This window comes from Rhipicephalus microplus, chromosome 1 (assembly GCF_043290135.1).
Source record: "Rhipicephalus microplus isolate Deutch F79 chromosome 1, USDA_Rmic, whole genome shotgun sequence".
Classification (NCBI taxonomy): domain Eukaryota; kingdom Metazoa; phylum Arthropoda; class Arachnida; order Ixodida; family Ixodidae; genus Rhipicephalus; species Rhipicephalus microplus.
In genome coordinates this window covers 215,175,457-215,189,575 of record NC_134700.1, presented here as the reverse complement: position 1 = coordinate 215,189,575, position 14,119 = coordinate 215,175,457, and the positions used below count along the sequence as shown (strand labels likewise).

Here is a 14,119-nt window from a genome sequence, read left to right as displayed (position 1 = left end):
AAGTACCTGTTGGTCTGCTACTCTCTTCTGCTAATGTTACTGTCCATGAGGCGGGGAGGACGAGGCCGACTCCCAACAGAGTTTTGTTGCCATTCCCTCCAGCAAAATGCACTAAAAAAAATTAAGACCATCAATCTAGCTCTGATCACGAAACAAAAAAGGCAGACGTACAAAAAGACTAGCATTTACCCACGTGAAATGATCTATCCACCTGGCGCTCGAGTCTTTTTTCTCCCGTAATAGCTATTGATCTCCTGCCCAATTATAAGCTTTTCGTTCAGTGAAAACCTGGGAGGGTAGGGGGGGGGGCGACTTCGCTTATCTTAGAGGCGCAGACAGGTTCGTAGGCTTACTTCCCTTCCCGCCCGCCGTTTAGCAATGCCTGAACTCTCGCCAGACAATGCATACGCGATTGTTTACGTGCACATTCGCAAATAATGGCATGGACATGGAAAGGGCACGCACTGCTTTCAAGACGGAACAACAACAAAAAAATCAAACTAAACGGTAGCAGCGACTGCGTATTTTCGCGTTCATAGCGAGGATAAAGCAGTCAGTCGCGCAGTGTGTGAACGGAACGGCAACATGGCCTGCCTGCCTGCTATAAATCTGTCACGACCATAGGTTAAGAAAAACTGAAGCAAGTGAGATCACTTAGATAAAGCCCTCTCGAAAAAACTAGATGGGTGGGTGGGGCGGGGGGGGTTGATGGGGTGAACATAGACGGGAGATTAGTGGAAGCGGTGAATGAACGAAGTACAGGTGCAAAGACATGCCATAATAATAGTAATATTAATAATAAATGTCGAACCCGCAAATACATAAGGCAATCGCCAACGAAACTTCATTCGGCGTTTCCGCAGGATCGCTGGCCGCCGGTGCGAGCGTGCAGACATATGTTGGCGGTATATTTCGCCTCGCGAGTGCAAATTTGAGCGACATTTTTTCAGCATCCCGTACACTATATGTGCTCTGCAGTTCACAATAAGTCGCTCTTTATTAAGGTGCGCTTCTTCACAATAACAACAGCATGCTGCAAAGCGCCACAACTTCTGCTAACATTAGCAGAGAGCCACCCGACCTCCTTTGCAATACTGCAGACAAGGCCGAGGCCTGTACTGTAAACTTTCTGGAGTTTGCGGATTATTGAATCATCTAAGATGCAAATGGGTGTAAGCAGATCGATGGCACCATCTCCGGCATAGAGATCAATAAGAAAAACCCAGAACCACTACAGTTGAAGCCCCTAAGACATGCATCGGGAAGAAATTCTGGTCTTTTACATGAGGTGTCTTTTATAAGCAGGGTACCACATATGCGTTTTGTTGAGTAACGTCAGGTCAGGCGATAAAAAAGTTAGGTATAGCGTTATGTGTAAGAACCCAAATTTGTTGCTATTGCGTTCATTGCTCCTACTTTGTGGCGAAAAAGACTTTTCTTTTGTTATTGCAGTGACTGAAGCTGCTGGTGTAGATTATTAGTACATTATGATCATGACATGCTGACATTTCTTTAGTTTGACAACACTAAAGAAACACTGGACCCGTGTCTATAGGCAAAAGGTTAGAACAAGGAGTCTAGCTACAACAGTTTGGTAATAGGCTACTGCTTATGCCCACATACCAGACACATTGAGATCCTTTACCAGGTGAGCGCGTGAGCCAAAATCTCAGGAGATGAAGCAGTGCTCGGATATTGCAACACAAAGTTCCAGACAGGGCCCCTTTCTCTCACTAGCATGACTACAAGGTTGAAACACCATGACACTTTGTTACAACAGCTTCCACAGCCATTTATGCATGCTTAGTTATCAACACCGAAAAGCTACAAAACAAACTTCCAATGTGAGCGTGACGGGACAATGCTGTACACATACATGGACTCTGCGATGGCGAGAGAACTCGCCTCTCAAATGTCAAGATATTTACTATCATATACTTCAACGAAAATGCCGCTGGAAAGAGCTAGCAAAGTGCAGCTTAAAACTGTGATGGCTCGTCGCACGTATCTATGCGCTCGGAACACACTAGGTTTGTTCGATTCACCTGCACCACCTAAACCAGTTTCAAAAAGTGCTGATGATGATGACTTATCTCAAAACAAAAACTCTAATTTTGTTTTTATATAACACTCATTGTACGGTGAGCGACCATAAGCTAGGTTATTCTTTTTAAAAGTTGAAAGCTGCCTGCTAGTATAATTGTAATGGAGCCTAATGAAAATTTTAGCTTTGTTTTGGCTTCATCTGCTTTATTCCAAATGTTAACTAAGTGAGGAAGACATGCTGTGCCACAATATTTTAGTTGCGACGTTGAAGCAAATGTTCAGATTTAGAGAGCTCCAATGATTGAAGCAGCGAAGCAATCATCCACAAACTAAGTTTTCTTGCATGTTGCTGATGACAAAAACACTCAACCTGATCAGGATAAATGCATTGATAATATCAATAGGACGTGCCAATGATGATCAGTCAGAAAGCAAAATCACCTTGATTGATGATGACTGTTGTGATGATGAAAGCATTGTTGACTGCAACAATAAAATATGAAGATGAAAGTGTTGAAGCAGAGCCATCTACTAATTGGCCTCTTGAAAGTTGATGACGAAAAAACATTCAATTTGGAAATGATGAAAGTGCTGACAATAAGCTGCGAAAATGATGAAGAACAATGCTGATGTAGTGAAGAAAAGTCATCTGTAAGCAACAACCTTGTGAATTTTGCTGATGACAAACCACTCAATTTGAACATGATGTGATGAACATGTTGGCCATAAATCAGCAGTGATGATGATGATGAAAGCACTGAAGCAGAGCTGTCAGCTAGCGAAGATGAATGCTATGACAAATGTGCTGAAAGAATCATTGGCAAAGTGTAACTGGTGTTCCCAGTGTCCATATAAGTGGACACTTCGTTTTCTTCTAGAAATAAAGCTAAACTTTCGAGGTATTGGGTTACTCCTCCTTTCATTTTCATAATCACAGTATATGCACAAAAAAATTTTGAACTGCATTGGGCATGGTTAACAATACTTTAATCCAAACTGAAAATCGGAGCTTCTGAAAAGGAAAGACTCCAACAACTCTTGTTGAGTGAATATCTCAGCTTTGACTAGTTTCCAGACTATAGCACGCACGGCCAGCAACTTAAAGGGGTAGTGCCATCAAATTTCGAGGCTATAACAAGCCGGCTGTAGGTTTCTATGTATGCAAAGGCACTCCACACAAAGGGTCAGACATAGCAAACGTTCAGAATATATTTTAGTTCGCTTCCAAAGTGTACCTCAATTTTCCTTCTCCCTATTGAGACTCATGGCTAACGTTCCAGCACTGACGTAGCTCTACAGGAGGAGCAACAAAAATTGTAATGACGTCGCAACAGATTTGTAGTGACGTGACGGACATGACCATCTGTTTCTACGTCACAGCTGCTGCAGCTAGCCATGGCAATTGTCGGCGCATTTGTTTTGCTGATGCTTGTGTGGCACGAGTTAGCGAGAGCAGACGATACCCAGCACGTGCGTCACAGCCTTGTGTGGTTACGTGACCAAGCCACCTATACTGTTACATATGAATACATGGCTCATGGTACATTTATCATGCTTCCTGGAGCTATTAGAAACGCTGGCAGCAAAGTACGCATAGGCCACAAATTTGGTGGCACCATCCCTTTAAGACGGGCGCAAACATCCGCGTGTCGCACTTGCTTCGTTCCTCGAGTGTGTCCCTCCTCGCTTATATCAGGCTGCACAATTTCCAGACTTCTCAAGCCCTGCTGTCAAATGACTGGCAGAGGTGCAGGCGAATCGAACAAATTACCCATACAGTGAGTGGTGAGCAAACTGTATGGTTGCGACAGGTGCAAGTGGCACCCACACACTCGCCTACCCTGTGTCACTCGCGGGTTGCCAGGACCGTGCTCGTCGAGGAGAAGAGACGGAGGGTTGCACTAACTTGTGCAGTTCTCTTATCTTCACCAAGATGGATGTCATATGGGAGGCGCGCAGCAGATCCAGAGCCCGAAGCTGGAGCTCTTGCTTCTTGCCAGATTTATTCCGGCCGGCAAAGCCCAGCAGCACCTGGAGCTCCGACACTCGGAAGTTCATTATCATTTGCTGCAACGAGACAAAAAGAAACATCATAAATGAAGAGTGCAATGACTGCGGCAATATGCATGGTGAATGAAAGAGTGTCAGATCATAGAGGTGCTACAATACCCCTGTTACATGGCCACAACTTTAGCGAGTTCCATGGAGGTGGAGTTGTGCCCATGTCACACAGCAATTTTACGAGCTTTTTTCAGAAGTAGCAAGGGGTCTATAGCCACATAGCAAATTGTGAATGTCTCACATCCACAATTTGCTTCGTTTTATTATTTTTTTATTTTACAGGGGAGTCGTTGGGAGGTATTCGATACCTGTAGCTACATTCTTGAAGCACAGGTGTTTTGTGGCATTGATGCTTATCACATTACATGGCACACTGTGACCAAGCACGATCGTCTCCATTCTCCCGCCCTACACACCAACCATGTCACGACCCACTCATCAAAATCATCCTTCCAGATGCAGAAACTGCCGTGGTAAGATGAACGTTAAAAAACTCCAGGCGGTCCATATTTCCAGAGCTCTACCATGGCGTCTTTCATAATCGCGTTGTTTTTGGACGTAAAACCTCGACTATCGTAACTATCTACAATATCCAATGGTCTATCTTTCACTGCCACAACAACATTACTTGAGACATGTACAAATGGGCAGATTTTTTTTTTTATTTGTCGGGCTAGACTGAGTTCCAGCGCATAATTGCGGAAGAGGCTGGTAGCTATGGTCATAAAAATGTCTACGACAGTAAAAAAATAATAATAATAATAATAATAATAATCCTCGACTCTGTTTTGCTTTATGTGTAAAGTATACAAAATTGGTGACAACTTGTCCTCTAGAACCCCTAGCAACTGAAAGTAACTTTCCGAAAAATGCTTAGACTCACTTTTTTTTCTCCAGATTGATTTTCAAATGAAAGAGCGGTGATCGATTAAGTAGGTGCCTGAACATAGATACTTTCTCGTTTTTGAACACAAGCTGTTTAAACAGTAAGGACGGGTTGTACAAAAAAAAATTGCGTTAGTCGAATGTGGAAATGCAACTACAAATAAAAAAACTGCAACTCCGAATGACTACATTTGGCTACAAATATTTTTTTTAACTCTTCTTTGTCTTTGGCTACATGTGAGGTACACTTTCTCTCCCTTTCGGCTACACCACCTCCTCTGACCTGGCAACACTGAGTCCTGTTACGCCGTAGAAGACGGCTCCGGAAATCACGACCAAGTTCTCTAATTCTCGTCCAAACTGAAAGATCCCCAGCCGCAAAAGCGATTTCGGTGTGGGCCCGGCTCTGCGTACTTCCAGATAAAAGTGCTTCGCGAGGAGCACTGCGTTATCAGCGAGCCGTGTGTGCAACTGTTCCCGACACGAGTGACGCTCGTAGAGGCCAAAACCGAACAACAAAAAAAAAAAAACACGAGCAGCTGCGGACGTGCGCCGTCGGTCACTTGGGCGAAAGCCGGCGTGCCTCGCATCTCTCCCGGCTGGCCTCGAGCCAAATTTCCCGCGCTCAAGGTCGGCAACCGGCGATTTTGCCGAGGAAAGCCCCCATCGACCGACGGGCGCGGAAGAGGGGGGGGGGGGGGGCGTTAACGCTTCCCCCGCGTCAGGTGGGGGCCAATGGGAGGCTAGAACGCGTTTACTTTTCGCCCAGCAACGCAAGGGCTATAAAAAGCAGGCACTGCTCCCCAGCAATTGTTTACTCAAGACGTGATTAACTTCGTGAACGATGCAGTTCGGTACGTTAAAGAGTCACTAAACCACCGACGGACGCTCGCGCGCTCATTCATCTCCGTGCCTTCCTTCTATCGATTGCAGCCGGCATGGCGTGAACCGAGTAAAATACAAATGACGCCGCGTACAAGAGACGCTGTCATTGGGCGGCAAACAAGGCCCGTTTTCGGCCAGCAGATGCACGCGCTGTTTCCACCTCACACGCAGAGGAAAGAGCGAAACGAGGAAACGCGTGGGAGTCCACCGGCGTTCACTGCACGCTCGTACGCAACTGCAAAGCCGAATCTATACTTCGGCCTCTGGCTGGTTTAGTGTCCCTTTAAGCCAAGCTGGCGACAAGAGAGTGGGCAGTGACTCGCCAAACAACCCCTTTTCTGAAACCCCGCTTCTCCTCCCCTCCAGCCACGCACAAGCTCGAAAAAGACTTCTGTTTAAACACGTCACCACAATTAAACATACTGGCGCGAGGTAGGCTGGCAAATATAGTGGTCAGCCTCTCGAAGAAGGTCAAAGAAGTTGTTCGGCGTGGTGTTAGCCATTTTGCCTAAACGCCGTGTTTGCATCCACGTCCTTGTGTCTTGTAGCACCTATTCGCTAGCTTGGTGACAACTGACAGATTTAGTTGAGCGTCCGCAACAGCTTTGCGGACGCCGTCTGCCAAATGTTGATTGATATGTGCGGTTTAACGTCCCAAACCACCGTATGATTATGAGAGACGCCGTAGTGGAGGGCTCCGCAAATTTTGACCACATGGGGTTCTTTCACGTGCAGCCAAATCTGAGCACACGGGCCTACAACATTCCCACCTCCATCGAAAATGCAGCTGCCGCAGCCGGGACTGGATCCCGCGACCTGCGGGTCAGCAGGCGAGTAGCTTAGCCACTAGACCACCGCGGCGGGGCCACACTGTGTACACGGGTCTCTGGCATTTTGCACCCATATTGATGTGAACGCAGTTGCCGGGATCGAACCCGCCACCTTTGGGTCAGCAATCAATCACCGTGCACAACCACTGCTCCTCCGCGGCGGACGCACATCTACATCCAAGAGCCCGCGGTTAAATAGGTCGAATCGTATATAATGGGACTATGTGCTAGCTCTATATATACTGCACTATATACTCGTTACTCGCGTAACAATATGTATAGTAAACAGCGTCGGGAGAATATGGTACACACTCATCGATCCACTGATTTATGCATGTGCGTAATGTGTACGCCACACCAAGACGAATCATCGGCCGTAGTGACACGGGTCCCAATCGTGAACACTGCGATGTGTCAGAAACACTTGAGCACATATTTTGTGATTGCCAAACATACACATGTGAACGACAAACACTGATTTCTTCTACTGAACGATTTCGCAGTAGGTGATGAGACCATATTGGGTCCTTGGCCTGCACACCAACAGCGCAAATGGGGCCATGAGAGCGGTTACAGCCATTTTCAAAACAACTGAACTATAGGCACCGTTCAGTCGAGTTTTCCAATTTGACTGCAGCGCCAGAATACACAGCCTAGCGGTAAAAAAAAAAAAGAAGCAACCTCGAGACGGCCTCAATGAAAAGGGAACGCAACGCGCGCGTTTCGAGCCTTGCATCTGTCGGCGGAAATAAAAGTTCCAATCCAATCTGTCCGCGGAATGTGGCCTCAATCGTGGCCTCCGCGATCGGCTGCCGATCGCGGAGGCCACGCCTCAATACACGGGGGACGCAACCATGCGTCTATTTTCTACGCGCTCCTAACAGCGAATGTCGTAAACTTTGAAACGAGGCAGCGTGAGCAACGCAGCTCACTCTGGTCAGTGTGCGATGCCTATATAAACTCATATGGCCCCCACAACACCTGCTAACGCTAATCCAAATCTCCATAAAACTCCCCGATAGCGTTAGCACGCGTAGCGTCTGCGTATGAGCGCCAAATGAGTTTTTTGATAACAGCGTTTACCCCGCAGACGCTGCCGCACGCTCATCCACCGCATTGCGGGCCTTGCTGGCCACACGCCATTTCAGATTTTCAGCGGACGGAGAATCGTGAACGGCGTTTCGCGTTACGAGGCATGCGCAGTGGCAGCGACCACACCGCAAGGGCTTGCGGTACGTTATTTCAAAACCTGGCTGGCTGCCGCAACCGCAGAGCTACTGCGGACGCGCCACTAAACCTAACACGTCCCGTAATGCTTGTCACACACTTCTCACTACTGACACTACCTGCATCTCGCGCCGCACGTTCTGCAGAGAGAGTGAAATACAACGACTTCGATACAGAGAGCGGCCACCGGCGGCTTACCTTATAACAATGGAGATCGTAGGTATCCATGTTGCGCACGTCCACGTTCCTTGCGCCCAGCTCGTTGGATGAGCGACGCGCCCACATCGGCATGCACGCTCACGTGCGACAAGGGACGCCTAACGGCAAATCTCAAATTTCACGCGATCGAGCCCTTTCGGGATCGAGTTAAATTCGACCGCGGTTCTGGCCAGAGAGAGCTGCGTTTAGCGCACTGTTCCTTGCCGCGTTCACTGCTATTGGCCGTATGCAGAAAGAAAGCCGACCCGAACATGCGTCCCCCACGTGACACGGCCACAATGCGTCCACTGACGCAGGTAGGGAGACGCGCGCGCATCGCGTTCGTCAATCCGCCCACGTCCTGGCATGGTGCCAGCGCGCGCCAACGGACGCCGGTCGCGTCGGTCGCGCTTTGCTAGCGTAGCGTTGCTGAGCCCACTCAGAAAAGAAAGGAGACGCGCGTTCCATTCTGATCGATCCTCTCTACGGGCACAGGCCACGGTGTAAGATGCAGTTTAGGTCGGGACACTCGCGAGACGCGATCGACCAGATGAAGTAACAGCAACGGGCGTCACGACCGCTGCCGGCAGTGCAATACCGCTTGAAGACAGAAAGACTGTCACAAACGACTCCAATTTTCGGATCGTCCGCGGGCCCCATCTTCCAAGGAAGGGCGCCTTTGTGTTGGGAGGACAACATCCGGCGACTAACGACCCAGCGTGGCGCCGGCTCGTCTTCCCTGCACCTGTATTGAAAGGGGCACGGGCGGTCTAAAAAAAGGGAAATTACCCCCATATGGGACGGGAGCACGTGTACGCGCCAGAAAAAAGTTCCGACTGCATCGGAATAGGCAGTTGACGTACAGCCAGCAAGAAGTGCGGTCGCCGGTGTCGCGAGTCTCGCGTAGGCGGCGAGCATGGAGTGACCCGCGCAACATATTGGGACGGCTGCAATTCCGGGCACCCTCGTCGTCTACCAAGCCAGCGAGACCTTCAGCGGCACCCGTCAACTCCCCTACGTGCACCAAGAGCTGGCCTGGTCCGTATGGAACTTTTTATTGTGACATTTTTTTAAATAGTTAATTTATTATAACCAGCCCTTTTTTAAATACTTGTAGTGTGCGCTGCGTCGCACGTCAAAGCTCAGAAGCGCGAGCCTGAGTTTTTTTTTTTTTCTCTCGTAAATTTTCTTTGTCTCTCCTGTAGTTCCATCTTGTTGTTGTTTTATTAATGTTCCGCATATTTGTCTTTAGTCTGTATCTTTTGTAGTGTTTTTTAGCATATTTTGTTATATAGCTGTTCTTTCTATCGCGGTATCAGTTTCCTCCTTTGTTATTTTTGTTAACTCCTGTCTTTGCCCTTGTTTGAATTAAATACTAGTTCGTTTCGCATAAAATCTCCGTGTCTGCTTATGAGTGCGTCGATCAGGCTCATTCATCACCACACGTGCAACCCCGCACGGGTTGACCAACCCACAAATAAATTTGAAATGTGCCACTTCGAGGCCTTTCAGGCGCCGCAGGCCGAAGCGTAAAGTGGAAGCCTGCGAGTCTGCCGCACGTCGGTGTTGGATCGGCGGGGCCTCACTCGAAGTGTGTGACAAAGACACTGCCCAGAGGGAGCTGCGTTGCTCACACTGCTGTCCGATCTCGAAGTCTTTGCCATTCGCCATTAGGGGCACGCAGAAAAAATAGACGCGAGTGCGCGTCCCCCTTGGTTCCCGGCCACAATCTACCGACAGATGCAGGGCGCGAGATGCGCGCGTCGCGTTCCATTTTCACCAGAGCCCGTCTCAAGGTTGCTTTGTTTATACGCTAGGCTATGTATTCTGGCGCTGCAGTCAGACTGTATAACTCGACTGAACGGTGCCTATAACAACCAGCCCTTCACGGGAAATTCGTTTAATGACACAGGCACGCTGCTCCTCAGTGAAAATTGATAACTGTTCTCCCCAAGCATGACAGGGGTTTGAGACACGCGGAGAGCGCGGTCTCCATGCTTCTCTATGGAATGCATCCCGGTATTTGAATGTGATTCTCGCACGCCTTGTACAGTTAATATTTCTTCGGGCACAACGGATACGCAGATAAGTGATATCATTTCCAAAATTTGTATGAAGCGGTTCTTTATTTAAATGCGCTGGCTTTCGCGCATTCGCTGATGATAGGTGTTGCACTCAGGTCGGCAAGCTGGATCTGGGGAGCACACAAACAGCGTTTGGAAACGCACATGCTTTTGATGACCAGGAAAGTACAACTTGAACAAGACCGCGCGATTGCTCCACAACGTTACGAGAAGGAGGCAAATTATGCCGTACACGACTTCGGTGTGATGATTTATCATGTTCGGATGTGCCGTTTACTTTCGCCACCTATTCAAGTCACGTGATGCCAAATTTAATATATGTGGAGCTAGCGAAACGTCCGCGAGCGCATCATGAAGGGTTCAATATACACCAATGTAGCATTGACGCGCGCGCACGCTGGGCACAGAAACACTACGTTGGCGAAATGCGAGCACTCCATAGTCTGACGCCAGGCGCGACCGGCGTGGCCTGACGGCAACCAGCACGAAATGCGACATGCTGCATTTCGTGCAGCAGATGCGTTACCCAGACACCACTGCGTCTGCCTCTTTTCGTGACGGGGGGACATTGGATGCAATGAAACGCGCATGCGTCAAAGCAACGCAGCGCGCGCCTTCGAGTATAAGACAGGAGCGGCACCTGGCGTGGCAACGCCGGCATGACGCAACGAAACGAACGCCGGTGCGCACACGCGCAGAGTCACGTTGAAGTGCATTGACGCCTTGACTGTGGCATGTAGTCACGTTCTTACATGACATGCATCTCATGTTTATCATGTTTGCACCAGCATCATACCTTCGTCATCCATTCACGTCCCGTAATACCAAATTTGGTATAATTGAATCTAGCGAAACGGCCACCAGCGCATCATGAGCATGGCATGTAGTCATGTTGTTACATGACATGGATCTCATGATTTTCATGTTAGGGTATGACGCTTGTTTTGATTGATTGATATGTGCGGTTTAACGTCCCAAAACCACTATATGATTATGAGAGACGCCGTTGTGGAGGGCTCCGGAAATTTCGACCACCTGGGGTTCTTTAACATGCACCCAAATCTGAGCACACGGGCCTACAACACTTCCGCCTCCATCGGAAATGCAGCCGCCGCAGGGTATGTCGCTTGTGTTCGCCATGCAATCATGCCATACCATGCCAGTTTTGCTACATACAATGTGAACGAAACCATCGCAAGAGCAGCAGGACGATTAAATGTCAATCATTACATTCATGACATACATGTCATGATGTTCATGTTATGCCACACCAAGTTTGGTGTCAATACCATAATCCAAAGGGCCAGGAGAGCTAAAGGTCGTAGGCGGATAGATAGATAGATAGATTATAGATAGATAGATAGATAGATAGATAGATAGATAGATAGATAGATAGACACAGACAGACAGAGACAGACAGACAGACATGCTCAAGGTCACCGATGTTCGCTAAGAAATGATTCGCATTTAAAAAGCAACCTTAGGTAATGCAAACGTGTGGGCGTTGGAGGATCGTATGACTAGGTTTCACGATATCACCACACACTACCAGTTACAGAGACGCATATACCCATCCCCTCACTGAAGGCTGAACAGAACGCAAGTGGTACACTTTCAGACAATTACTAACAGATCCATACCGAAACCCCAGACCCATTGCACGCCATGTATCTAGACATTTACACTACAAACACATGCACGCCATGTGACGAGGTTGCCACCCTTTGTCCCATGCTGTGGGAGTGTCAGGGCCAAACAGACAATTCAAACAGTGCCGGAAATGCGGTCAGCGGCATTTCTCTCTTCAAAGGCAGATGCATACAAGCCTCAATGGGCGGGCACTCCAGACTGACATCATGAGTCGGACGGCCTGTGAGGCCGCCTTCGGTGAACATTGCCGAGTGCACGGCGCGATATATTTCGTTACTCGCGGAGGTGATCAGCTGTCGCACTTCGATTATCTGGGCGGGGCCTCTCCAGAATTCTAGCGCTCCTCCTTTCGAGTATTGTGCCGCTACTTTGCCGGTCACTATCGGCAGTCACCGTTCTACGCAAAGCAGCATTTCTGAGAGGTGTAAATAATAAAGCCCCGCGCACGTGCAGTGCTACGTGTCTGACGTCATGCAATTTCGTCAGACCGGACTTGCCCCGTCCAGGGGCGACAGGGGCGGACAGCGAGCCACCGAATCCCCAACAGGATCACCAGAGCGGTCAATGACCCACCTCGTGGTCCTACGTCAATGACCACCCGGGGTATTCACTCCTGGAGGCCCAGGCGTGGCCATAATAATGTACCAGCTAGTGGTGCACGATTGATGGGCTTTTGCCACCACGTGGAGAGGAGAACTTGGGGGTGGGTCCCATTGTTCCCATTCAATCTGGCGCACAGAAGAATGTCCTACCCGTTATTTGAGAGTTGAGACCATCAACACGGACATACTTTGTATAGTGTATTTTCTGTCTTCCGACTCGTCCTCATGACTGCTCCTGGAACAAAAACCACCCGTTTTCGCACCGGCCAAGCAACCCCAGCCCTAACAGTGGTGCTACCGGTACGATTCTGCGACACGCATTTCCTAGCACCAGTTGCAGTGCGTCCCCCGAACACCACATGTCTGGTTAACAATGCGTAGGCTAACAGGTGCGCCACAACAACCCCACAGTAATTCTTTTATCAAGCTTTTGTGGTGTTGGGAGGCCTTTAGTGGCAAAAGGACCGGGAAAGGAGGAGCAGTGCCCTCTGAGACGTCCTTGCTACGTTACTGATTGCCAAAGAGAGGAAAGAACACTCAACCCCTCTGGCTATCCGGTTCCCTCTTGGCTATGTGTCTCGATCACTCCTCACATACAGGGATTCGTGCTGGGGTCGGGAAGTAAGAGACGCTCCGACCTGTTTCTGTTCCCTGATTCATTTAATTTATTACTAACTGCAAACATCGTATACCCGCGTACATCAACCACGACACAAAATTTATAACACATGATTTAGACACTCGCGACATTCGACACAGGGCAGGCACATAAAGAAAGTAACTGCAACAATACAAGGATATGGATATATAAAGGAGACACACGACGACACAAATGATGAGGTTATCAATGAATAAAGCCACGCAATGTCTCAACACGCCACTTCCTTTCCTGCAAAGCTCGTCTAAATAAGGTGCATTAAGTCTGTCTCACGAATCGTCCATGTTGTCGGTCTTCATCGTCTTCGTCGTCTCTCTCAGCGATTTCCATCTTGGCCTTCTTTCATAACGTCCCGCAATCACTCGCTTCCTCGTTTCCCATCTCTAACTTTCATTCCTCGTCATACCATCCCTGCCTTAGTCTTCATCTCATCGCCTCTCATCGCTATCTCTTCGCACCGTTATCTTCCTTTTCCATTCCGTCTCTCTACCATCTCGAGCTCATCGCATCGTATCTCTGACCCTCCTCGTATTGTCTCGTAGTCCCTTTTTGTAGGACCCGACTCCGCCCCTCCGTGGCACCTAACCAATTGCCACTGTTGACACGACACATTTCTCTGTCAGTCGGAGTGTATCATCTTCGACGGCCGCCCCCGCGGCCCACACCAGTAGAAAACCTTCTCCCAAACAAAGCCGAGCAAGCAACAATGTTCAAACTCAAGCCTCAGGGAGAAAGATGGGCGAGCCGTCCAAACACATGTGAATTACGGGCAAACAATGGTCCCGATGCTTCCGACAAAGTGCATCGTCTGTAATGGCCAACGTCCGGAGTTTGCAGTGTTGTGCCAAAATGTTTTCGGCCGAACCAATTGCCCCGGTCTCTGGTACTTGATGAGCCGATGTCCAGAACGAGTCTCGACGTCTCCATGCAGCTCGATGTCTCACGCGAAATTCTCCGCAGCCGCCACTTCTTCGTCATTCAGCGCCGCGGGTG

General features: G+C 48.8%; 1 protein-coding gene across 2 annotated transcripts in view; it reads right to left on the bottom strand.

Annotated features, from left to right (window-relative positions):
• Positions 1-14,119, bottom strand: part of Su(var)2-10 (E3 SUMO-protein ligase Su(var)2-10) — a 128,277-nt gene that overhangs the window by 101,781 nt on the left and 12,377 nt on the right. Inside the window, exon 2 of one of the 2 annotated variants that reach the window (XM_075891306.1) lies at positions 3,887-4,113. In XM_075891306.1, the coding sequence (XP_075747421.1) occupies positions 3,887-4,113 (227 nt within the window). The remainder of the gene's footprint in view (positions 1-3,886; positions 4,114-14,119) is intronic. The other variant, XM_075891308.1, reaches the window with a different exon arrangement.